This window comes from Myxine glutinosa, chromosome 1 (genome assembly GCF_964187855.1).
Source record: "Myxine glutinosa chromosome 1, kmMyxGlut1.1, whole genome shotgun sequence".
NCBI lineage: Eukaryota > Metazoa > Chordata > Myxini > Myxiniformes > Myxinidae > Myxine > Myxine glutinosa.
In genome coordinates, this window is record NC_136261.1 from 222,933,044 (window position 1) to 222,960,187 (window position 27,144).

Consider the following 27,144-nt stretch of genomic DNA (forward strand, 5'->3'; position numbering starts at 1 on the left):
TGATGGTCTGCAATCTCTGATTGCTCTTTCTTGTTGGTTATCTCGGAATACACTTATTGGTTATGTCGGAATACACTTATTGGTTATGTTGGAATACACTTATTGGTTATGTCGGAGTACACTTATTGTTGACCTGTCCCCCTCCAACAACCTCTCTTTTTTTTTAACCTCTTTTGTCTCTTTTTCTTTTTCAATATTTTAATGCTTGTTGCAGGAACCATAACTTTGTTTCCTTTTGTCTTTTAATCATCCCATTGTTGCAGGCTCCTGCACGAGTTGGTGTGATTTTTAAAGAGTTAAGGTCCTCTGTGGATACAGCATTGGAGCGCAAGCTTACAGAACCGCAACTTTCACTTGAAGGTAAATCATTTCCTTTTAACTATGCATTATAGGTATTCCCCAATTATTGATGATTCGCTGCAACGAATGGTGTTACTTAGGCCTATTCATCGCTTAATGAAGGTTTTAATTCGCTGCCACAAAGGAGCCGTCACATTGTTATAGTGACTGTGCAATGTCATTTCATGGCAGTGAGATGATAAATATGATGCGTTTTTCCACGATTTAAAGATGGTGGAAGAAGAAATGCGGGCAAGGGGGTTAACAAGGAGAGATGCAGAAAATAGGGAAAAATGGAGAAGATTGTCATGGGTACCGCAAGGCTAACCCCCGCTCTAGCAGGGAAAATGGCCTTAAAATGCATGTTGTTGTTGTTGTTTCCACAATTAACTTTTCAGAAGGCTTGCAAATAACTAAGCTTTCAGAATTAAAGGGTTAAAAATAACAATCTCCTCCACCACCTCCTGGTGGCTGCCTTCTGTGCAGAAACCTGGGCTCAATATTGTTTTGGTAAGTGTCACAACTAAATTAACTTTATTTTTGTGTCACGGTCTTTATTATTAGGTAAATAATGATATTATAATGTCACTTGCAACTAAAACCATCATTATACCAAGAGTATGTCATTGCCTTTCGACCGAAAAATTATGGTTAGGAAATAAAGTAATTTTCTCATAATAAAATATATCCCCCAGAGTGGCCTGACGGTCATCTCTTGAGGTTGTGGTTTAGACCTCTGCTGATGTGGTGGAACCCCTCCTTCCATTCCACCTCCCCCCCCCCCTCGCCCTCCCTCCCTGCCCCCTCGGGAACTCCCTGATCCGAAATTGAAAATTCTACGACCTAGCAATCCTGTGCACCATCAAGTAGAAGGGCAGTATCAGGTTTCAGAGCAATCAGTTGGTAAAATAAGAGACAAGTTTCAGGGGCTAACTCCCCCTGGCAGCCACCATGATACAAAATCAAAACATAGGGGCAATACCCCTGGCGCTCACCTGGTAGTCTAAACAGTATACTGCACTGACTAAAGGTACTTAAAACCAATTTCAATGGTTGCTAGAAAACAGGACAGGATGTAGAATCATATTAACATAATCATAAGACTTTAAACAACCAAAAAAATACCTATTTTGCCCCCCCCCCACCCCCCTACCCCGTATACCTCCTCAGACCCCAATTTTTGGAATGCCTTGAACAAACATTGGTACATCATGGGTGATGAAGGTTGTGATGAAGTTTCATCGAAATTGTGTGTGTAGTTTCTGAGAAGAAAGCAAATACCTATTTTGGGGGGAAACACCCCCGTCGACCCCCAAAGGAACAGATTTTTTTTAATGCCGAAAGCAAACTTTGGTACAGCACGGGTGGTGAAGGTTGTGGTCACGTTTCATCGAAATAGAGTGTGCAGTTTCAGAGGAAAAAGCAAATTCCTATTTTGGGGGGGGGGGGGGGGGGGGGGTCAAACCTGGATCCACTTTGACCCCAGTAAACCCCCTTTGACCTCGATATTTTTTAATGCCGTGAACAAACTTTAGTCACAACACAACAAATATCATTTGTGCCAAGTTTGGTCACAATCCCTTCAGCGGTTTTGGAGAAAAAGTTACAAGTGTTTACTGACGGACGGACGGACGACGCGCCATCGCATCAGCTCCCATGAACTTCGTTCCAGATGAGCTAAAAATGGAAGCCTGTGTTATTGTGTGGGTCATCGAGTAGAAGGGCTGTATCGGGTTTCAGAGCAATCAGTTGGTAAATAAGGGACGAGTAGGGATCCGAAGTTTGGGGGTTTAACCCCACCTCGGAGCCCCAATGATCCGAAATCGAAAAATCGAAGCCTGGGCGATTGTTGGGGCTACTGTCCTGTATTCATATGTCAGGTTTTAGAATAACCAGCCAGATGATGAGGGAGGAGTATCAAAAATAGCGAAACGTCGATGGACAACTGGACAGACAGATATTTGGACATCACGACCTATTTTATAAGTTAATCTCCAAGAATAATGATGAGATGACCTAATAATGGTAAATGAGCTCCTGCATAACGAAGGTTCACATAATGAAGGGGTATCAAGGTATGTAACCCCCTTTTTTTTTCTTCTTTTTTTTGTATACTGAATCGAGGCTCGTGAAAGAGCTGACATTTACTTCACAAACAAATCAACCAGACAAACGAAACATATAAAAAGAGGGAGCGGAAGACAAGAGAATGGGAAGCACACAAACACTTGAGAGCACACAACATTTAAGAGCAGGGAGATGTGTGGGAGGGAGAGGGCTTGGGGGGAGGAGGCGTGGGAAGTGGGGGGGGGGGGGGGTGGGAGGAGTATAAAACACAAGGACTTCCAGGACAGAAGTTGGTATTTCAAAAAGTGGAATTGGGGTGAAATTATCGGGGACAGAAAAGATCAAGGTTTTGGATGGGGGAAGATAAGAGATGGTGGTGAACAGCTGTTTTAAAGACCTGGAGGGTGGAGTGGGATTGAAGAGAGTGAGGGAGTTTGTTCCAGAGGTGAGAGAAAAGAGGAATGAAGGAGTGAAGGTGAGCATAGAGTCTTGATTTTGGCAGTTTAACCATAAGAGGGTTGCAGGCAGATCTTGTGCGACCTGTAGGAATATTTGCGGGACAGAGCCCAGAGAGAGCTGGGGGGGCAAGGCCAGAAAGGAGTCGGTAGAAGACGGAAAGACCACCAACCTGCCTGCGGTGAGTGAGTGAGAGGCCCTTGGAGTTAGCTTCATCGCGGGAGATTCCAATGATTCTGAATGCTTTGCTTTCAACAGCGTGAAGACGAGCTAGGTGTGAGGCAGGAGCACCAGCCCAGAGGGGAGAGCAGTATTCCATTGAGCTGCGGATGAAAGCCTTGTATGTGGTGAGGAGCTCAGGTGTGCCAAGGAAGGACTTCGCACGACGGAGGATGCCCAGTCGGCGACTGGCTTTGGAGGCCAGATTTGAAATGTGGTTTTCCCAGGAAAGATCATGGCAGATAGTGAGACCCAAAAGTTTGAGTGACAGAACTTCTTGGAGAGGATTATTCAGAAAGTAGATGGGAGGGTTGTCCAGTCGGTCTTTTCGGAGAGACATCGTAAGAGTGTGAGATTTGTCAGGATTGAAAGACATAAAGCTCCCTTTGTTAAGAAGGTGTACCTGTATTATATTGCCAGGACATATTGACTCCGACAAAGTAATTATTTGTGGATGACTGTGAGGGGCCAGGATTAGTAGCTATTTTATTAAAAAATATGTTGGTGTAAAAGAAAGTTCTACTTACTCCCAACTGAGTAGCTTTATTATGTGGGATATTTCGTGTTCCCAGAAACCCTCTTATAAGGAAAATGTAACTTTAGGAAAAGAACCGCATGTGCATGTCTTGACGTTGCTGTAGTATGTCATCCCTCATGCAGTCAAATAACATTGATTTAGATGAAGTGAAGTTAATGTTGGCATTCTGAGATACCCATTGATTATGTTTTGCCAGTTCACACAGCCCGACAGACGGAAACTACAAAGTGGTTGCTCGCATGTTCCATTGCTATACTTCGGCTTCTTTAATGGCCTTATTTAATCACATCTTGAACTTGAGGTTTGCTGTTATGGCATTTTGGCCCAAGTCTCTTCACAAACCTGGCTAACCCCCACTCTAGCAGGTAAAATGGCCTTAAAATGCATGTTGTTGTTGTTGTTGTTGTTGTTGTCTTCACAAACCTGCTGGCTGGGGGTAATGGAAGCATTTGTTGACATGTGACTGGAGCTGGTTAGGGCAGGAATTTGAGATTTATTCAGGGTGCAGGTCATAACTTGCCCAATGTTTTCGAATGACATCATGGGATCTTTAATATCAACCAACTAATTCGAGCACACAGAGCACCAGGTTAATGTCCGTCCGAGCGAATGCATGTCTAGTTATCATTGAATCCAGACGAGTTGGCTCAGTGGATAGTATGTTACCAACTGAACTATCTTAATTACATTTTCCGTGTGTTTTCCAGGAGACCCGACTGTTCGCATCATCCTGGAACTCATCAGAACAGAGAACATATCTGGTGTATAGGACCAAGGATTTTGCTGATATATGGATAAAGTGCGACTTTTGCAAAAGGAAATGCATGTACATGTTCAATGAGGGACAATAACTTGTGATCAAGCTCGATGCATATCTGAATGTCTCTATTTTCGATAATTAACTGGAATATAAGCTGCTTGAATAAGCATAAAAGAGGATAAGGAATGTGATGGAAGGAAGAATAGAGGACACAATAATGCAAAATGTTGGAATTTTGTTTGACAGGTTTTAACATTATTTGAGGATTTGCTGCAAGCTACATGAGACATTTGATTATCATACATTTGGCTTGATGTCTGTTGAATCAATACATACCATCGAAAGTAATACGTTTGCAAATGTTGGATTCGTTTACAAATGTTTACATATGTATCATGGCCAAAGTTTCACAAAAAGCAAATATAAAAAAACATTAAGCAATATTATATGGAACTGGTCTTGTTTATTTGTTTCTGGGTGGATTAATGTTGATGAACTTGCTCAGATTCAAGTACTTGTAAAGCTTGTTCCACAGCACCCTCTGTGCTTTGCTTGGTACAAACGAGCTCTATGATGTATCGTGATGGCTATTTGAAGTTTCGTACTTTGTAATCAAAAATGTTTTTTGTGAGCATTTATAGAAGAGTAAGTGTGTGATGTGGTGGTGGTGTTATGGTAGAACACTCATCTGGCTTGAGGCTGTTGGGTCAAATCTTAATGAAAGCACTAAAGCCATTTTAATACAAAAATGGGTAACATAAGAGCTACTTCTGGGAGAATTAAAATGCCGTTTGTGAAATGTCAATAAATGCATAACTGGCTGACTAATGACTTTTAGTGTGGTTAAGTCTACTTTCCACACTTATTTGGATAGCTCGTAAGTACGCATTTAGTCTACTAGCAATCCCTACGGGCGGGGCTTCAATTGGGAGGCCAAAATGAAAAGGCAAAATATCAGAAATTGAAGGGTTTTTTTTATTTTAAATGATGTATACAACAACAACAACAACATGCATTTTAAGGCCATTTTCCCTGCCAGAGCAGGGGTTAGCCTTGCGGTCCCCATGACAATCTTCTCCATTTTGCCCTATTTTCTGCATCTCTCCTTGTTAACCCCCTTGCCCGCATTTCTTCTTCCACCATCTTTAGCCAAGTCTTTCTCGGTCTTCCCCGTCCTTTACTTCCTTCTACATTCATTTCCATCACTCTTCTCAACCAGTCACTTTCATCCTTCCTCAACACATGACCAAACCATCTCAACCTGTTCCTCTTCACAGCATCAATCACAGGCTCTATTCCCATCATCTTTCGCAATTCATCATTTGTTTTCCTCTCAACGATACTCCGCACATCCACCGAACCATTCGCATTTCCACCCTTTCCACCCTTCGTTGCTGCTCTACATTCATTACCCATGTCTCGCTCCCATAAATCATAACACTTCTCACACATGCAGCATACACCTTTCCCTTCAGTTTCAACGACCCTCCCCTCCTCATCAGCACGCCACTCAGTTCCCGAAACTTCTTCCATGCACATCTCACTCTCGCAAACGTTGCCGAGTCTTATCCACCTTCTCCATTCAGCATGTCTCCTCGGTAGCAAAATGTTTTCACACCTTCCAGCTTCACGCCGTCTCCAAGATCCAACTCAACATTTCCTCCATCTGCAGCTCCCTCTGTGCACACCTTACATTTGAATGTAGCTGCCACACTGGTTAATGACCCTCTCAGACCACTACATTTTTGATGAACCCACTCAGCGCACATTGTACATTGAATGGAGTTCACTCCGACACCCTTCCTGCACACAGCACACGGCCACTTCCCAGTTCTTTCCACCTCACCACATGCTTTACCACTTGCCATCACCTTCGTCTTTCCGATATTCACCTTCAGACCTTTTGTCTCCATACATTCCTTCCACTTGTTCATCTTTTCCTTCAGTCCATCCATACTTTCCGCAATCCATCCATACTTTCCCATAATTTATCCATCCATCCATAATTTATGCAAATCTAGTTAATAATAGTCATGAAAAGTTGCTCCAGGTTATCACCTGAATCATGTATTGTGTGATCACATTCCAATGTTTAATCTTTCTACATTTCTATCATTGTGAACATTGGGTGTTGAAGTGGCAGGACATTTTTTGCCCGAAGGTTTTTTTGACATGCCCACAATAGAGCTTTGTATCTAGTTACTCCCGCTAGGGAGTAATGCATTCGATCGTGTGTGTGTGTGTGTGTGTGTGTGTGTGTGTGTGTGTGTGTGTGTGTGTGTGTGTGTGTGTGTGTGTGTGTGTGTGTGTGTGTGTGTGTGTGTGTGTGCGCGCGCGTGTTCTTATATTCGTGTGTTCGTGTGCTTGTGAACAAGATATCTGGAAAAGTTCTGAACGGATTTGGATGAATGTTGGTGGGATGATTGCCCTTGGGATAAGGAAGAATTGATTAGTTTTTGGTGAAGCTCAGGATATTCCGGATCCAGGAATTTTTTGAAGGATTTTCTTTTACCATTGTAAGATAGGGCTCAGCAGCGGCCACCACAGACTCTGTTGACAGAAACTCTGTGTTTGCCTCAAAATCTTGTGTCCCAAACCCATCTCTCTCTGTTCCCACCTTTCCCAGTCGAACCCAACTGCTCCTGGACTCTGTGTCCTTCTCTCCTGACAAGGTGGAGAAGTTTCTGTCAAACCTCGACTCTGATTCTGCAACTGGACCAGACGGCATCAGCCCACGGGTCCTAAAATCCTGCTCTGCCGCTCTATCTCACCCTCTCTCTGTTCTTTTCACCCTCTCTTTTGCTCAAGGTCATCTGCCAGCATCTTGGAAATCAGCTAACATTACCGCTTTACACAAAAAAGGTGCAAAAACAGATCCTTGCAACTACAGACCAATCAGCCTGCTTCCAATTATCAGCAAAGTCATGGAATCCATCATTGCTTCGGATATCAAATCCTTCCTCTTCTCCAATGGCTTGATCTCTGATCATCAATTTGGATTCAGACCAGGTCATTCTCCTCTGGAAATGTTGCTTCTGCTGTCTCAACAATGGATGGAGGTCCTCAATGCCAAACAGGAAATCAGAGCTGTCTCACTTGATATATCACGTGCCTTCGATACAGTCTGGCACCCAGCTCTGCTCACCAAACTCTCCGCCTATGGTATCCATGGAAATCTCCACTCATGGCTGGCGGGCTTCCTCTCTGGTCGAAGGCAATGTGTGGCCCCGAATGGATTTCTCTCACCTCCCCTTCCTGTTCTGGCTGGAGTTCCCCAAGGTAGTGTTCTGGGCCCTGTGCTATTTCTGGTCTTCATCAATGATCTCTCCGACTCTCTGGAAAATCCTCTCTATCTCTTTGCTGATGACTCCACTATCTGCCGCTCCATTCCTCATCCCTTAGATCGGCAGTCTGCAGCCTCCGCACTCTCTGCAGACATGGAAAAAATCACAGACTGGTCAAACAAGTGGAACATGTCTTTCAATCCTGACAAATCACACACTCTTACAATGTCTCTCCGAAAGGACCGACTGGAAAACCCTCCCATCTACTTTCTCAACAATCCTCTCCAAGAAGTTCTGTCACTCAAGCTTTTGGGTCTCACTATCTGCCATGATCTTTCTTGGGAAAACCACATTTCCAAGCTGGCCTCCAAAGCCAGTCGCCGACTGGGCATCCTCCGTCGTGCGCAGTCCTTCCTTGGCACACCTCAGCTCCTCACCACATACAAGGCTTTCATCCGCAGCTCAATGGAATACTGTTCCCCCCCTCTGGGCTGGTGCTCCTGCCTCATGCCTAGCTCGGCCTCACGCTGTTGAAACCAAAGCTTTCAGAATCATTGGAATCTCCTCTGATGAAGTTAACTCCGAGGGCCTTTCACTCACTCACCGCAGGCAGGTTGGTGGTCTTTCTGTCTTGTACAGACTCCTCTCCGGCCTTGCTCCCTCAGCTCTCTCTGTGCTCTGTCTCCCCAATATTCCTTCAGGTCGCACAAGATCTGCCTGCAACCCTCTTATGGTTAAACTGCCAAAATCTAGGCTCTCTGCTCACCTTCACTCTTTCATTCCCCTTTTCTCCCGCCTCTGGAACAAACTCCCCCACTCCCTTCAATCCCACTCCTCTCTCCAGGTCTTTAAAACAGCTGTTCACCAACCTTCTCTTATCTTCCCCCATCCAAAACCTTGATCTTTTCTACCCCTGCTAATTCACCCCAGATACTTTTTTTTTTCTTTTTTTTTTAATTCCAACTTCTCTCCTGGAAGTCCTTGCAGTGTTCATATGTTTTATACCTCTCTCACCTCCCCCAAAGCCCTCCCCCTCCCACATTTCTCCCGTTGTCCCTGCTCTCAAATGTTGTGTTTGTGTCCTTCCCCCTCTCCTCTCTCCTCTCTCCCTCTCTCCCCATCTTGTCTGCCGCTCCCCTTATTTTTTGTGTTTTGTGTGTCGGTTTGACTTTTTGTGTGATTAATGTTAGCTCTTTCACGAGCGTCGATCTTGCATCCAAAAATAAATAAATAAATAAATAGGCACTGTAAGAGATGGAATTTTTTTTTGGAATGAATAGATTTGGTGAGCAAGTCGAAAGCAACCTTTACAGGAAGAAGAAGTAAAAGGTGTTATAAATACATGACAAATTACAGTACTTCAGGTGAAAGTTTAAACATTTTAAAGTTTAACAGTTGGACACTTTCACCTTTACCTTTATGGGAGGGAGTTTGTGATCCGAGTGGATCATGCCTCCTTACAATGGCTTCTTCGATTCAAAGAGCCGGAGGGACAAATTGGAAGGTGGCTTGAGAGGCTGCAGCAGTATAATTTCTCTGTGCAACATCGGCCTGGCAAAGCACATGCTAATGCAGACGCCCCTGTTGGGAGACAGTGCAAATTTTGTGATAGACAGTAAGCCAAGGATCCAATTGGGCAGGACCAATTTGATGCATGCCTATATGCAGCGAGAGTGACCAGGCGAACTTTGCCACAACCCCCACCTGAATTGGGCGATGTGAATTGGCGAGAGAGTCAAAGGGAGGATCCTGTTTTGGGGCCCCTTTTTCATTGGCTAGAGGACAAAAGATCTTCTTGGGAGGAGATTGCTCCACACGGGGCCCAGGTAAAGGCCTATTGGGCACAGTGGCAGATGTTGGGGTTGAAAGATGGCTATTTGTTTAGAAAGTGGGTAACACCAACGGGTGATGTAGCTTCCTGGTTGATAATTGTACCCAACAAATTGAAGGAGGTGGTTATGGGGCACGTGCATGGGACTCGGACAATGGGACATTTGGGTGTGGCCAAAACTTTGTCCAAATTGCGGCAGAGGTTCTACTGGGTGAATTCGGGCAGGGACATTCAAGATTGGGTGAGATCCTGCGACCTCTTCCACGGTAAAAAGGGACCCCCACGTGCGTGCAAGGCCCCGCTCCAGGTGTACAACGTAGGAGCACCACTTGAGTGGGTGGCAGTAGATGTGGTGGGGCCCCTGCCAGCCACCTGCCGAGGGAACTGGTACATTATGGTGGCAATGGACTACTTCACCAAGTGGCCAGAGGCCTACCCATTGCCCAACCAGGAAGCCCAGCTGGTAGCTCAGGTACTAGTTGAGGGATTCTTCTCCCGATTTGGTGTTCCAAGGGAGCTACACACTGACCAGGGCCAGAACTTTGAATCCGTGCTCCTGCGGTCGGTGTGCGAGCTCCTCCAAATTCATAAGACCAGGACGACCCCTCTTAGGCTTCAATCGAATGGGATGGTGGAGAGGTTTAAACGGACCCTTTTGACACAATTGGCCCTCTTTACATCCGAAAACCAGCAGGATTGGGATGAGCACCTCCCCTTTATATTGATGGCTTACCGGACCGCACAGCATGCGACCACTCGGTGCACCCCCGCCTTGTTGATGTTCGGTAGGGAGATGCGAGTCCCCACAGATTTGTTGATGGGACCGTCACCAGAGGAACCGGGTGAAGCATCTGTGGAAAGCTATGCAACCAATTTGAAAAAGAGCATGGAGAAGGCTCACAAATTTGCGAGGAAGCAAATTGGCTTGGCTTCCTCGCTTATGAAAACGCGGTATGACGCTCGGGCACACACACCTCGGTTCCTTCCCGGAGACCTTATTTGGCTCCACTGGCCCCGGAGGAGGAAGGGGGTGTGTCCAAAACTCACCTCACCCTGGAAGGGCCCTGGGGTGATGCTTCGGCAGGTGACTGATGTGGTGTTCAAAATTCAGATGGGCCCGCATACCTTTCCACAGATAGTTCATGGGGATAGATTGAGCTCCTACATGGGTCGGGAGGCTCCTGGGTGGATTGGAAGGGCGAGGGGGAAATTAGATGTGGTGGATGGCACTCTTGGACCCGACCAACCTGCAACTACCTGCACTTGAGGTAAGTGTTTGGATGTGTACTGTCCCAGGCTTCAGGACTTGCCTATTAAATTGGGGACTTGTAATTTGGTAAAGGGGACGGGTGACTGAAAACACCTCTTGGGTGCACCCCTTGGGTGTTTTGGGTCTTCAGGGTGTTTTGGGTCTTCTGGGTGTTTTGGGTTTTCGGGGTGTTTTGGGTCTTCGGGGTGTTTTGTGTTTTCGGGGTGTTTTGGGTCTTCGGGGTGTTTTGGGTCTTCGGGGTGTTTTGGGTCTTCGGGGTGTTTTGGGTCTTCTGGGTGTTTTGGGTCTTCGGGGTGTTTTGGGACTTCGGGGTGTTTTGGGTCTCGGGGTGTTTTGGTTTTTCGGGGTGTTTTGGGTCTTCTGGGTGTTTTGGGACTTCGGGGTTTTTGGGTCTTCGGGGAGTTTTGGGTCTTCGGGGTGTTTTGGGTCTTCGGGGTGTTTTGGGTCTTCGGGGTGTTTTGGGTCTTCGGGGTGTTTTGGGTCTTCGGGGTGTTTTGGGTCTTCGGGGTGTTTTGGGTCTTCGGGGTGTTTTGGGTCTTCGGGGTGTTTTGGGTCTTCGGGGTGTTTTGGGTCTTCGGGGTGTTTTGGGTCTTCGGGGTGTTTTGGGTCTTCGGGGTGTTTTGGGTTTTCGGGGTGTTTTGGGTCTTCGGGCGGTCTTTTGGGTTTTTGGGTATTCAGGGTATTTTTGAGCCTCAGGGCCTTGAAGGGTATTTTGGGTCTTTGGGGTGTTTTGGGTCTTTGGGGTGTTTGGGGTATTTTGGGTCTTCAGGGGTCTTGGTGGTCTGAAGGGTCTTGGGGGAATTAAAGGGTCGTCAAAGGTCTGAGCAGTCTTAACGCAATCAAGAGGGTTAATTAAGAGGGTGGTATTTTTATCTGAAGAAGAAGAAGAAGACGTTTTAGTCGCATATAAACATAACGACATAACGACATACATAACCATATCCGTTTGCTCTATTATAATAAGATTATAATAAGATGCCATGCAATCGATCAGGGGTTGCTAAACTGCAGCCAATGGACGGACTCAGCAACTTGTGCCCTCTTAGGTTACAAACATTTCAAGACCATGAAACCATGAATGGACAGGAATTTTAGATAATGCTACAATGAACATCTGCTCGCCCCGTACCATGAATGGTTTCATGGTGCGGGTGGTGTGGGTTAACCCCCTGGTGCGGGGATCATGGTGCGGGATAACCCCCTTGCCCGCATTTCTTCTTCCACCACCTTTAACCAAGTCTTTCTCGGTCTTCCCGTCCTCTACTTCCCCATTCTCTTTCATGGTGCGGGGCGAGAATGGCGTGTGAGCTGTTACACTGATTGGGTGTGTGAGCTGTTAAGCTGATTGGGTATGTGAGCTGTTACGCTGATTGGGCGCGTGAGATGTTTCGCTGATTGGGCGTGTGAGCTGTTACGCTGATTGGGTGTGTGAGCTGTTACGCTGATTGGGCATGTGAGCTGTTACGCTGATTGGGCGTGTGAGCTGTTACGCTGATTGGGCATGTGAGCTGTTATGCAGATTGGGCATGTGAGATGTTACGCTGATTGGGCGTGTGAGCTGTTATGCTGATTGGGCATGTGAGCTGTTACGCTGATTGTGCATGTGAGCTGTTACGCTGATTGGGCGTGTGAGCTGTTACGCTGATTGGGCATGTGAGCTGTTATGCAGATTGGGCATGTGAGATGTTACGCTGATTGGGCGTGTGAGATGTTACGCTGATTGGGCGTGTGAGCTGTTACGCTGATTGGGCGTGTGAGATGTTACGCTGATTGGGCGTGTGAGATGTTACGCTGATTGGGCGTGTGAGCTGTTACGCTGATTGGGCGTGTGAGCTGTTACGCTGATTGGGCATGTGAGCTGTTACGCTGATTGGGCATGTGAGCTGTTACACTGATTGGGTGTGTGAGCTGTTACGCTGATTGGACGTGTTAGCTGTTACGCTGATTGGGCGTGTGAGCTGTTACGCTGATTGGGCGTGTGAGCTGTTACGCTGATTGGGCGTGTGAGCTGTTACGCTGATTGGGCGTGTTAACTGTTACGCTGATTGGGCGTGTGAGCTGTTACGCTGATTGGGCGCGTGAGATGTTACGCTGATTGGGCGTGTGAGCTGTTACGCTGATTGGGCGTGTGAGCTGTTACGTTGATTGGGCGTGTGAGCTGTTACGCTGATTGGGCGTGTGAGCTGTTACGCTGATTGGGCATGTTAGCTGTTACGCTGATTGGGCGTGTGAGATGTTTTTGGTTTGTTTGCTAAAGATTTGTTGGTGCGTAGAAGTTCAGGTGTGCCAACGAAAGTATGGGTATGATACAGGATGCCCAGTCGGTGAATAGCCTTGGAGACCCCTTTAGAAACGTGTTTTCCCCAAGAAAAATCATGACTGATAGTGAGACCCTGGAGTTTGACTGACTGACCTTCCTTAAGAACGTTTGAAGGGTCCCTACTTTCCCTGGTTGAGAAAACTCAACATTTCAACTTATCTGCAGAGAATAACAAGAGTCGAGGTTCATTGACACAGATGCTGTACGTGCTTGTCTGCATTTTTCATTTTCTTGGCAACTGTTGGTCCGATTGACATGAAATTTTTATCGTGTAGAGTTTGCGTCTACTCGTGTAGAGTTTTTAGTGATAATTATGACGACATATATCACGTGTTATGGCCATCATCTTGGAAAAACGTTACACCTCTATATCTCCAAAACCGCTTCATGGAAAATATTGAAACATGGCTTATTGTCAAGTACTCCCCAGGGGGAATGAGATATCTTATTATAATGGAGAAAACGTATATGATGTATGTATGTAATGTATGATGTGTATTTCTGACCAAAACGTTGTCTTCAAATATATACAGTCGCGGCCAAAAATATTGGCACCTTTGCGCTTTTTTCAAATAATGCACCATTTCTTCCAGAAAATTGTTGAAATAAAAAAATGTTTTGTTATCCACAAAATATATTTCTTTGGTTTGCAGTGGAACAAAACAAAAAGCTGAAAAAAAAATACAAAATGTTACCTTATTCCACACACAAATCCACAAATGCCCCAAACAATATTATTGGCACCTTTTATAAGTTGTTAGAAATAATTAGATTTCAAGCAGGTGATTCTCCTTTACTGTGGAATTGAACTCACCTGTGGTGAGTTGCAGGTGCCTGCAATATAAAAATCACTCATTCAACCAGTTTGAATAAAGAAAAGGAGTCATTCTGCTGTTTTATGTCACTGCGTGCACCACAATGAGCATGGAGAAAAGAAAGAAAACCAAAGAATTGTCTGAGGAGGTCAGACACAAGATTGTAGCCAAGCATGGACAATCTCAAAGCTACAAGTCCATCTCCAGAGACCTTGATGTTCCTGTGTCCACCGTATGCAATGTTATCAGGAAGTTTAAGGCCCATGGCACTGCAGCCAACCTTCCTGGACGTGGCCACAAGAGAAAACCTGATCCAAGATTGCATCGAAGGATTGTTCGATTGGTAGAGAAAGTACCTCAATCAACTGCCAAACAGATTCAAGCTGACCTTCAGACACAAGGTACGACAGTTTCAACTCGCACCATCCGTCGCCAACTCAATTAAAAGGGTTCTATGGTAGAAGACCCAGGAGGATCCCACAGCTGAGAGAGAGAGAGAGACATAAGAAAGCCCGACTGGGGTTTGCCAAAACACACCTGAAAAAGCCAAAATCCTGGGAGATTGTCCTGTGGACAGATGAGACCAAATTGGAGCTATTTAGCAAAGCACATCACCTCTATGTTTACATAAAACAAAATGAAACCTTCCAAGAAAAGGACACCTTCCCTACAGTCAAACATGGAGAAGGTTCATTGATGTTTTGGGGTTGCTGTGCTGCCTCTGGCACTGGCTAGTAATGAGTCCAGATCTAAATCCCATTGAACACCTGTGGGGAGATCTGAAAACAGCAGTTGAGAGAAGGCACCTTTCAAATCTGGGAGAACTGGAGCAGTTTGAACAGAAGAGTCGGCCAAACTGCCAGTAGAGAGATGTAGGAAGCTCATTCATGGCTACAAGAAGCTCTTGAGTGGAGTTATTTTGTCCGAAGGCTGTGTGTGCTACCAAATATTGTCTTTGGTGTCAAGAATCTTTTCATGCCATTTCTATTTAATTTTCTGATTTAAAAGAATATATTAAGTTCTGAATCAAATACAAAGGTTCTGTAATATTAACAATAAAATAAAGAATTTTGGAGACCAAATACTTTTGTCAATTTCAACTACTTTTTAGAGAAAACTGTGAGTTATTTAAAAAAAAGTGCAAGTGCATTTTTGGCCACGACTGTATAAAACCGAAAAACACGGTCTGTGAAGCTGTGAGGTGGTGAAACTGTGTGACTATGTATCTATTAATTACGTACTGTTTGAATATCAGTTGCATCCTGTCTATTAATTACTTACTTCTATTAATTATGTACTGTTGGAATATTCCTTTCAACCCTTTAGACTGCTGAGACCTTTTAGACCTTTGAAAATCTTTCAAGTCCCCCAAGACCTTTAAGACCCCTAAAGATTCAAAAGACCCTGAAAACCAAAATACCCCCAAAGACCCAAAGGACTGTCATTCCCACCTGTTGTTTTCCAGACTTAATTTCCCATACCGTTTAACATATTCAACTGGTACATGGCTTTACTATATCTATATCTAAAATTATATCCCCCCCCCCTCTATTTACATGAAATGGTTTGGTCCAAAGCGAACGGCTTGCGAGTACGGTGACAATCCCCCCCCCTCTATTTACATGAAATGGTTTGGTCCAAAGCGAACGGCTTGCGAGTACGGTGACAATCCCCCCCCTCTATTTACATGAAATGGTTTGGTCCAAAGCGAACGGCTTGCGGAGTTTGGTAAAGAAATCGCCATAGCATGCACAAACGCGCAGGAAAGCGAAAGAATCGCAAATTAGTTTTAATTAGTTTTAAAACATCGTTTAACGCCAACATAGCGGCAACATAGTTTGCCAACGTGAAATAAATGAATACGCTCTCAAATGTGCCGTCCGAGGCAGAGTCTGTTCGCCACGTTCGGCACACGTGATAGCTCGCTGCTCTCTGATTGGTTGAATCGTTTTTTGGACATAGCTCGGTAACTACTTCTCCGATTAATATGAAACCTTGAAAAGGCACATCCTCGGGTCCCCAGCAATATACCTGGCAAGTTTAAAGTATATCGGACCCGTGGTTGTCGAGAAACAGCGGTCACAGACATACATACATACATACATACATACACACAGAGATTACTGGAATTATAGATAGATAACTTGGAAAAAAGGTTTGTGTTTCGGGGCCTTTTGCCAATTTTCCATGGAGATATGCCCTTTTTTGAAGAATTTGTCCTGCTATATATGGCTCCCAATTATTGAGTGCTTGGAACAAGAACATTCATTGGGACCGGCAGGGCACATGTATTGCAAAGCAATTCTCACTGTGTGCTTGTTAGTCCACTATCAATTTCACCGAAGGGGACAACAGCTGTGCTCTCCATCTGTATTTCTGTCCCAACTGTGGTTTTTCAGAATTTTTTCCATACACTTTAACATATGCAACTTGAACTTGGTACATATGAAAAGTTACAGAACAAGTTTGAGTTTCAGGATGTTTGGTCAATTTTTCAGTTATGCCCTTTCTGGACAAGAAAATATCACATTGGTCGGCTACATGTATTGCAAAGCCATTCTCAATCTTGTTGAAATTGATCACATATTTGAAGACTGTAGAACACAAATCGCCTGTTATAATACTTCCAAACACCTCCAGTATTGCAGTACTTGAATATAAAGGTTCAATGGGGGTGGTGTATAAGGGCCGGCGATATTCGGGACTGCTTCTGGACTACTTCAACAGCACCAAACTGTCGATTTTTAAACAATTGTTAAAATTACTTTTATTAAAATTGAAGTGACATTGAGCGGGGTTTCTTGTCCTATGAACTCTCTACTATGTGCTGCAGCTCCCCAAAGGCCGGAAACCATGTTAAAACTAGAACAGCACTCAGTAGAGCCCATGTCTTGTCCAGGCTGAAAAGTTTACATTTTATAGACTTCTGATAGGCCGGATCTGGATCTTAACCAAAATCCAATTGACTTATTCCCGTCAGACTCGACTCATCCACAAGATTTTGTCATAATTCGTCCACAACTTTTTGAAATATCATGCAATCTATCGTTTTTGGTCCAATCACTCAATGAAGAATCTTTTTAAAATCTCGGATCCGAATCCAGTTCCGTATCTTCACCAAATTCGAAACAATTCAGCCTTTTCAGTCAAAACCTCTCCGCCAAATGTCATCTAAATCCGTCCATAACTTTGAGATATCATGCTCACAGCCAAACAGATAGGGCATAGGGGTGAAAACACCTGCCATTCACGTTCGGTGGCAGAAGCAAAAAGTTATCACCAGACAATCTACAAAATAAATTTGTGTCCGTTGACCCATTTATCGCAATCATCTTCCGTGTACTTGCCTCTTTCTACATTCACGTAGTCCAATTTCTTGCAACATACTATACCCCATCCACACTTGGAATCCTCGGGTGTGTTCCACCATAACCCTGCCCATTAATTAGCAAACTGCTCTTTTAGGCCCCAAATCTCATGCTAACCTGGTCTTGACACACACACCAATATGCTGAATCTTCCATGTAGTTTTGATGAGTGTCAGGCTGTATCCTTTTTAATGACCACCATCCTTCATTCTCTCCTGGTCACACTTTAGTTCTGTCATGTTGCTTCAACAAGCAGAACTTCACTATTTTTCACACTACCGTTGCATTCTCTTTCTTGTTGATATGTAATTCATTCTCATGGCAGATGTACTAAGTGTAGACCCACAAACACCCACGTCATTTAGGGTGTGGTTTCCACCTTTGGGTGTGGTTATATCTGGGCAAGCCATGTGCACATTCACAACTCCGAGCATGCCACAACTGGTGCCAGGAGTCGCGGAGGTGCCCCTCAGTGTGCCCCTTGCCCTCATTGGTTTTATTCCCTTGTGTTTCTTGGTTATTTATTTCAGATGACATGGAAATTGATGGCAATGTAACTAAATCTCTAGACAATCCACAAATGATGCAGTGATCCTCTGGTACAATGACTGTCTGACAACAGTGTAGAGGAAGTGAACTGACCTTTGAGCTGTCTAGTGTGGTTGAGATTATTGGCACGACTATAAACTGCTGATGATTGAGCACAGATAAAACCCATGGGTTAAGGATCCCATCGGGATGGGAAAATTTCCAGATCATTGCTCTGCTGAGTGTTGAGAGAAATGTCACCTCTACCCAGAGTGCTCTGGGGAGTTATATCATTTTCTCCAACAGCAGTGTTGTGTTTCTCTGAAAGTTCAATGTTGCCTCATCAGTAAGTGGTTTGTGTTGCAGCTCCTCCATGAGTCTATATTTAAAAAATGTACACACAAACATTTATATGGGATTTTATTTAATGCGTAAACAGACACAGCAAAAAACTGGAAGATCGAACAGACATAATCAAAACCTTTTCCCAAAAATTTGTGAAAATGATTAAAATGGTTCTTTAGCGTAATCAAATGTGGAAAGTTGAATTAATGAAGACATTTCCAAAGCTAAATCGGCTTTTTAACTCACATTTGAAAAATCACATCGTAAGTGACCAGGTAGCCATTGTTGTACATGTAAAGCTTGTGGTCGGCTGGATTGTAATCCAGACTCCTCATTCCCTCCATTTTCTTTTCCAGCACAATGTTCATGTTCTTTGAAGTGTTAGTGCGAGTATCGTAAGCAAAAAATATTTCATCATCGTGCATGGTGATTGGACGTGTGAGGTAGAGAACCCCACACACCATGAACCCCTGGGAAGCAGTCGGTTTGTAGAATGGGACATTCCAAGTGTTTGTCACGGCCAATGTTTGATTATCCAGTGAACTAAGAACAATGCGCCCCATGGCCTGATCAGTGGAGTAAATGGCCCAAAGACCGTTTTCATCTACAGCCAAATCAATGTCAGAGTAACTATTTCCCGTGTAGGAGAATTTGTTATTGTACACAGCATTAGGAAGTTGTGCACTTGTTACATACGAGTTCCTTGTAAGATCGTAACTGTATAACGTGCGTGTATTGTATCGTTGAAAGTAAAGTCTGTTCTGAAAAACAACAGCATTTAAAGAAGCATAATAACTCGGAAGTCTTCTTTCAACTAACGGTGCAGCATTAGGGCGTAGTGTCTCAGAGCTGGAGTAGAGACGGAAATAACGAAAGTAATACGAGTTATCTGTTCCCACCCAGTACAGATTCTCCCTGCCTGGGACTGGATTTGAATCTTTACCCCAAGCACCTGATCGATATGAACTTCCCCTCCAATTGATCTTCACCAAGTAGGGTTTGCTGAGATTTTTTAGGCCACCATGATTGCACGAACCTGCAGAGAATAACAAGAGTGGGTAAATAATGTCACTAAAATCACTATCTTTTTAAAATGCTGAGTACCAAACAAGGAAGCAACACGTACCATTTTTTTACATTTTTGGTATGACTCGTAAAACCGTCAATTCAAACTCGTCAAATTCGAACGACCGACCTCCCAGACTCGGAGCGGACACTCTAACCATGACACCATCGGGTCTGATTAAAGATACCATTTTTCCTTTAAGATCCAAACCAGCTACTTCAGGACTCCCATAATAATTGATTGATTAATTGTCACCACTGCCTACTTCTTGTAAGCAAGTTGGCAATCTTACCCATTCAAAGGGTGAAATATGTGTTGATACACAAATTTAATTTGAATATGCCTCAATACTGTGAACTCGATTTTGTATAAATTACCTATATTGTAAAGAGCGAACTTTGTGTGAACTTTATCTGAAAGTAATTTTAATTAAACTAGCAAACCCGGGAAATCTCTTTTACCCATCTAACAAAACTCTTGCTTGATTAGTTAATTCTTGTCCCTCGTGTCAAAGCTGATCTCGTGAGCAGTTTTTAAATGTGTAGCAAATCTGATGATCAAGATAATTCAGGAACTGTTACCACTTGCTCTGTAAAGTTTATGGTTCATCAAAAAAAAAAACAACAAAAAAAAACACTCGGCTAATGCTTTGTCCATCACATTACATGGGAGTGTGAGAAAGCCCCGACACTCAAAATACGAATTAGTTTATAATGATCGAGTTTATCAAATGTTTGGTTCAAAGAGAGTCGAGTGCAAAATGCTTTTCCACTTCCAAACTTTTCATTTCTACAAAATGGAAAAATGGACATTTGCTGAGAATGAAACACATTTGTTGTTATTTCCTTACAGAAAATCTTGAAACAATTTTGCATTGGGAATTTTTCCCAGAATGTGGTGTACCTGATGTATTTTAGGGTACCGACTGACACCGAATTGTGTTGTACATATTTGGGCGATTTTGGGGTACCAAGACCAAATGAGTTTTTATCCTGTGTTGAATTTGAACCTCCACAAGGGAAGTTGTCATGGAAATCCAAACTCTGGTCATGCTTTAATCGTCACAGAAAAGTGAAAATATTTTTGTTTAGATTTTTTATTTTCCACCACTTTGTTTCATGAAAATTTAGCTTGAAAGTACAAACTGTGTTTGTATATTTAGAGCTGGTTCTTTGTACCAGTGGACCTGTTAGTTCCCTGATGTTTTACGCACCTGGAAGTGGATGAAATATTTCAGAACCATTGAATCGATTCTCCTGGCAATCTTTCAGTTTTTTCTTCAGAGCCGCCACCTCCCGTAGCATCACCAGTACATTGTTTGTGTCATGTTCTTCCAGTGAGTAAACAATGGTGCTGATGTTGGTGAGCTGTGAAGTAGGAAAGAGTAGAATTACTCCAATGATATTTTGAAGACAATTAATTTACACTTTATCTGACATATCTAAAAGTTAATGTATTTTGCAATCAATGAACACAAGCACACCTCTGCAGAAAGGGAGTAGATGATGGTGTTGTTGATCTGGCTAGTGAGCTCCCCGACAAGCCCCTCCATTTCCCGGATGTCACTGAGCAGCATCTGAAACTCCAGCTTTGTGTAGGAGAGCTTTCCACTCTCTACATCTTCCACACGTTTCGTCATATGTTGTAGTTGAGATGTGTACGTCAACAGCACCTCCTCATAGCGAGAGATCTGCAGATGTAGCAATGTAGTATAAATTTTTTATTTGAAAAAGAAAATTTTGTACTGATTCAGTGAGGAATTTTAACCTTTTCTTACAACTGAATGTTTTGTTTCATTAGTTTAGGGAATTGCGTATGACAGGAGGCTTTAAATTTCTCCATCCATGTTTGCACTTTTGCCAGTTTTTATGCACCACTTACAAATATATTTTGGCTATAACTGGATTAGTTGAGAAAAGCCACTGATGGAGAAGGTTTTTCCATTAATATTGACCAGGGGTCACCCCGTGACTGAAGATACAAAATTGGCATCAACTGCAGTCGTCCATCAAAAATGTTATTTTGATTCTGATTTGCTTGAGAGATTCAACAAACAAAAAACCATGACACATACAGAGATGGTGGACACAATGGAAGGTTGTTGTGGTTTTGTGGCAAACTCAGTTAATTCTCACAACGTTTGTTCTTGTGTTGTCACTCATGACAATCAAATTTGTTGTTTATTTCCAACATACAAGGTGGGATGAGAAGTTTATTCTCGTGGATTGTGGTGCACTTCCAATGCACTCTTGCTAAGCCAACTCCTGCATTAGGAATCTGCTTAACTACGGGTCCCCCAGAGGAAGCTTGGGCCCATGTGTGTCTGTTGTTTTGCAATACCAGCTCCTTTCACCTACCTTGACGACCTGCTGCTGCACAGTTTGCGAGAGGCCATGGGTCACAATCAGTAGTTGCTCCACCTTGGCTGCTGGGAACGTGTTATCAGGGAGGTAAACGCTGCACACGCATCTACCTCCAGCATCATAAGAACCATTCACATTGGAGTTGAGCAGGGCCTGCTACATGGGAGAGAAGATGGTCACTTAATAAGAAAGGCTGAGAATCCAGAAATAATTAACTGGAACAAAAAGACAAGTGCACTTAACATCGTAAAAATGTTTATTTCTTTGAAGACAAAAAGGTCCAACTTATGGATGATACATGGAAATTTCTTACCACTTGTGACCATGAACAATGGATCAAGACACTCAGAAAGGCCCCGTAAAAGCAAAGAGAATGCATATTCATCCTGAAGTGCTGGTTCTGCTGTGAAATTTCCTCATTTATATAGCATAGAACCCTGACGTGATGATGAATGATGCATTCTGACAAAAAATGTGGACTTGCTGGTCATGTTTGACATTACCTAGACATGTTTATCATCACCTTGTGTTTTCACATACTTCAAAGTTGGAATTTATGTTGTGAAGACAAACATAACCCTAAGGCCTGCATACCCTTTTTTTTTTTTTTTGAATACAGAATCGAGGCTTGTGAAAGCGCTAACATTTATTTCACAAACAAATCAAACAGACAAACAAATATATAAAAAGAGGGAGCGGAAGACAAGATGGGGAGAGAAGGGGAAGCACACAAACACAACATTTGAGAGCAGGGAGATGTGTGGGAGGGAGAGGGCTTGGGGGGATGAGGCGTGGGAAGGGGGGGGGGGGGGTTGGGAGGGGTATAAAACACAAGGACACCAAGGACTTCCAGGACAGGAGTTGGTATTTCAAAAAAGTGGATTTGGGGTGAAATTAGCAGGGGTAGAAAGATCAAGGTTTTTGGATGGGGGAAGATAAGAGATGGTGGTGAACAGCTGTTTTAAAGACCTGGAGGGTGGAGTGGGATTGAAGAGAGTGAGGGAGTTTGTTCCAGAGGCGGGATAAAAGAGGAGCAGAGAGTCTTGATTTTGGCAGTTTAACCATAAGAGGGTTGCAGGCAGATCTTGTGCGAGCTGTTGGAATATTTGGGGGACAGAGCCCAGAGAGAGCTGGGGGGGGGGGGGCAAGGCCAGAGAGGAGTCGGTAGAAGATGGAAAGAACACCAACCTGCCTGCGGTGAGTGAGTGAGTGAAAGGCCCTTGGAGTTAGCTTCATCGCGGGAGATTCCAATGATTCTGAACGCTTTGGTTTCAACAGCGTGAAGACGAGCTAGGTGTGAGGCAGGAGCACCAGCCCAGAGGGGAGAGCAGTATTCCATTGAGCTGCGGATGAAAGCCTTGTATGTGGTGAGGAGCTCAGGTGTGCCAAGGAAGGACTTCGCATGACGGAGGATGCCCAGTCGGCGACTGGCTTTGGAGGCCAGATTTGAAATGTGGTTTTCCCAGGAAAGATCATGGCAGATAGTGAGACCCAAAAGCTTGAGTGACGGAACTTCTTGGAGAGGATTATTCAGAAAGTGGATGGGAGGGTTGTCCAGTCGGTCTTTTCGGAGAGACATCGTAAGAGTGTGAGATTTGTCAGGATTGAAAGACATGTTCCACTTGTTTGCCCAGTCTGTGATTCTGTCCAGGTCTGCAGAGAGTGAGGAGGCTGCAGACTGCCGATCTGAGGGATGAGGAATGGAGCGACAGAGAGTAGAGTCATCAGCAAAGAGATAGAGAGGATTTTCAAGAGAGTCAGAGAGATCATTGATGAAGACCAGAAAAAGCACAGGGCCCAGAACACTGCCTTGGGGAACTCCCGCCTGAACAGGAAGAGATGATGTGAGAAACCCATTCAGGGCCACACGTTGACTACGACGAGAGAGGAAGTCTGCCAGCCATGCGTGGAGATTTCCATGGATAGCAAAGGAGGAGTGTTTGGTGAGCAGATCGGGGTGCCAGACCGTATCGAAGGCACGAAGGCATCGAAGGTAACCTGGGAGAGATACCAAGGAATCAGAGACATCATGAAGGAGGAAAGTTTCTGTTAAGCACATCACGTATGGTTTGTCAGAAGCAACCTGTATAGAGAGATCAGTCAAGTTTGAGCGAAGGCCCCGGATGTTTGAGGTCCATACCGTTAATGAAGAGGAAGGGGGAGCATCGAATGCAGAACAGGGGGGGAGGGGTAGGGTAAGATGTGGAAGAGGAGGAAGTGGTAGGGAGAGCTGTTGAAGGTGTGTCAGAGATTTCAGAATAGCTTGGAGAAAGGGAAGAATGGGGCGGACAAAAGGTTTGATGGTGATTGGGTGAGGTACAGTGAGGTGTTATTTGAGGAGGGGGAAGAGCGAGGCAGAAGGTTGGGGGAGATGAAGGTGAAAGTTGGAAGGGGGAAGAAGCGGGGAGGACGCTTTGAGGAGGAGGGGTGAGAGGGGAGTCTAGGAGGGGAGGAGCGAGGGAGAGTCTCAGAGGGGGGGGGGGTGTGGGGGGAGTTTAGGAGGGAAGGGGCAAGGGGGGAGATTTGAAAGGGATGGGTGATGGGGAAGATTTGGAAGGGAGGGGCAAGGGGGAAGATTTGGAGGGGAGGGGTTATGGGGAAGTTTTGGAGGGGAGGGGTGATGGGGAAGTTTTGGAGGGAAGGGGTGATGGGGAAGTTTTGGAGGGAAGGCGTGATGGGGAAGTTTTGGAGGGAAGGGGTGATGGGGAAGATTTGGATGGGGAGGGGCAAGGGGGAATATTTGAAAGAGATGGGTGATGGGGAAGATTTGGAGGGGAGGGGCAAGGGGGTAGATTTGGAGGGGAGGGGTGATGGGGAAGTTTTGGAGGGGAGGGGTGATGGGGAAGTTTTGGAGGGAAGGGGTGATGGGGAAGTTTTGGAGGGAAGGGGTGATGGGGAAGATTTGGAGGGGAGGGGTGAGATTGGATTTTAGAAAGTGTACGATTAATGGGAAACTAACATTTATTGCAAAATGAGTTTCTTGTGACCTTCGAGTCAAAAATACGTTTGAGGACGCTGAAGGAGGGGTGGAGTGCAGGAGAGTTTCGGGAATGTAGAATAGAGGAACTATAAGAGATGGAATTTTTTTCTGGAATGAATAGATTTGGTGAGCAAGTCGAAAGCATCCTGTTATAGAAGAAGAAGAAAAAGGTGTTATAATATATGACAGAATACAGTTCTTCAGGCGAAAGTTTAAACATTTTTAAATTGAGCAGTGAAAACTATCTGGGGAAATGGAAAATGGAAATGGGGGTGAAACACGTGATTGAAGAACGAATGAACAAATAAGAACAACGAATAAACAAATAAGAACAGAGAAGGAAATGTTTTTTTGGGGGGTTTTTTTTTTGAGTTGAGATTTTAAACAAGGAAGTATGGAGTGAAAGACTGGGACAAAAACAGAGAACGAAAGTAATTGCAGCGCAATCGACGGACCGCTGAGAGAAAAACAAAGCCTCAAGGTCGGACACGGTAGCCTACTAGGCCTCAAAATACGCAACACAAATTAACCGACGATTTTGTATACATGTATGAAAAATGAACACCGATAATCTTACTAAAGACACACTATAGGTACACACACCGAAAGATAGATACAGTTCCGACAAAAACAAAATTGTGAAAAATTACTTAACTTTGAAAGCGTGAGCGCATGGACAGCTTCGAAAAGACGTGACCTCCAATCTTGCGAATGCGCAAAGGACCTTGACTGGGAATGTTGATTGAATTTCAATAATTAGTGAAGTACCCATGCTATGCACGGGTGAGAGGCCAGAAGCAAACAGACAATGCAGAAACGGCGAATGCGAAAGCATGAAAACAATAAATTCCACATTCCTGTAGCACCATCAGTCGCACGTCAGACATGGGCAGCATGTCCGTGAAGGACTTCCATGAAAAACGTACCCGTTTGCAAACAAACAGGTACGTTTGTTCCATACCCATTCAATGGCGAATCTGCATTTGGCGATCCACGAATGTCACGTTTAGAAAGTAGAAACCATCACGGCATTCCGTCATTCACTTGAACTCGATATCTTTTTTTTCATTCCAATCAGCATAACTCCAATCACAAATTAAATAACATTAATATAAAAAATTAACTTTTAACAACATTCCTGACATAAACAAATATTTAAATCCTGATGTGAAGTTCCGTATGGGTGGGTGAATACAATTACGAATTCAAAAGCGTAATTGTATTCACTCAATGCCAATCATCAATTGATACTTTAATAAAACGATTAACACGATTAACGTTTAACGATTTAACATTACGATTGTATGACGGTTGTATTGGGATATTATCAAACCTGCGCATTGCTGTCATCTGTCCACTTCTGGATTCGCTGCAGGTTCATAATTCTCATCAAAATCTAAACAGTATTTGTAGAATTTCAATAAAAACCACATCACTGTTCATATCGGTAAATATTATTCCATCGTGTTTGGAAAAACTGGAAAATTGGAAAAACCATATAGCCTATTTTACTCCAGGGGGTCCTAGGATTACCCACCCAAAATATTGTTGCAATCGGTTCAGCCGTTTTTGCGGTACCTTCAAACGGACAGACAGATGGACCCACATTTGGTGAATTATAGTAAGATAACAGCCATGAAATGCTCTCAAGATCTCTAATTCGTGGTCCACATGATTTGTTACAGGAAGGTATTTATGATATCAACACCCCACGATATTTGGACAGTGTGTAGGAATGAAGACATGGGCTAATGCGAAAGCATGCACACGAAGATGGCGGCGCAATAAGGATGCCTCATTTCTCCCTCCCTGTCTTTCTCAACGATTCCTCCACCTGAACCCACCTGCAATGATTCGTGTGCTTACATTCCAAAGAGGAAAGGTGTCAAGACCTCAAAAGGTAGCGGAGGCAACGTAAAAGGACACGAGAATGGAAATGAAATGCTACAAAGGATGATAAGGGGGCATGACGTTGATAAGCCTCAGTGATAATGAAAGGATGATAAGCCTCAGTGGAGACCGTTGTGGAAGTGTAAATTTATGAAGCGAGTAATTTCTATGAGCCACAACCTGCTCTCCCTAGTGTGCAAGTTTTTTTGTGGTTTCCATGCAGAAGTTGGGATTTTCTTCAGTTGGCAAGTTATCTCCGACACTCTGACCAAGTTCGTTTGCTCGAGAAAAGTAAATTCTTAGTGGAGGCAATGGTAGACCACATATTGTCATGACAAAATCATTTATGACTGAGGGTAATATGATTACAGATGGGATGTTTTTTGGAAATAATGTAATGTTAGATCGAGTATGTCTTATTGAGTTATCTATCTATAATTCCAGTAATCTCTGTCTGTACGTTTGTACGTTTGTCTGTCTGTGACCGCTGTTTCTCGACAACCACGGGTCCGATATACTTTTAACTTGCCAGGTATATTGCTGGGGACCCGAGGATGTGCCTTTTCAAGGTTTCATATTAATCGGACAATTACTTACCGAGCTATGTCCAAAAAACGATTCAACCAATCAGAGAGCAGCGAACGATCGCGTGTGCCGGCGTTGCGAATGGACCAAACCATTCCATGTAAATAGAGGGGGGGGGGG

At 44.0% G+C, this 27,144-nt stretch overlaps 2 protein-coding genes across 3 annotated transcripts in view; one reads left to right on the forward strand and one right to left on the reverse strand.

Moving 5' to 3' along the window:
• The window catches only part of LOC137434449 (ATP-dependent RNA helicase DHX29), a 232,505-nt gene extending 227,302 nt beyond the window's left edge, over positions 1-5,203 (forward strand). The window contains 2 exon segments of the mRNA XM_078784089.1: positions 264-360; positions 4,327-5,203. Of these exon segments, the coding sequence (XP_078640215.1) occupies positions 264-360; positions 4,327-4,388 (159 nt within the window). The 3' untranslated portion in view covers positions 4,389-5,203.
• Positions 5,204-18,200: 12,997 nt separating this feature from the next.
• Positions 18,201-21,994, reverse strand: LOC137417837 (olfactomedin-4-like). Of its 2 annotated transcripts, none has more exons than XM_068103760.2 (5): positions 21,883-21,994; positions 21,564-21,725; positions 20,690-20,896; positions 20,420-20,573; positions 18,201-19,176 (listed from the first exon to the last, which is right to left on the reverse strand). In XM_068103760.2, the coding sequence occupies exons 1-5, from the start codon at positions 21,952-21,954 to the stop codon at positions 18,383-18,385; spliced, it is 1,389 nt and encodes a 462-aa protein (XP_067959861.2). In that variant the 5' UTR covers positions 21,955-21,994; the 3' UTR covers positions 18,201-18,382. The 2 variants fall into 2 exon arrangements, with proteins under 2 accessions (XP_067959861.2, XP_067959862.2); XM_068103761.2 differs by having other exon boundaries at positions 21,564-21,722; positions 21,883-21,971.
• Between the last annotated feature and the right edge of the window lie 5,150 nt (positions 21,995-27,144).

What these genes read in the sequence shown, in the direction of transcription:
- LOC137417837 (XM_068103760.2), bottom strand. Translation starts at nt 21,954, where the DNA reads ATGAATATGCATTCTCTTTGCTTTTACGGGGCCTTTCTGAGTGTCTTG. An exon ending in ATTGTTCATGGTCACAAGTG is followed by an intron (nt 21,726 to 21,882) that starts GTAAGAAATTTC and finishes TCTCCCATGTAG; the next exon opens with CAGGCCCTGCTCAACTCCAA. An exon ending in TCTACTCCCTTTCTGCAGAG is followed by an intron (nt 20,574 to 20,689) that starts GTGTGCTTGTGT and finishes CCTACTTCACAG; the next exon opens with CTCACCAACATCAGCACCAT.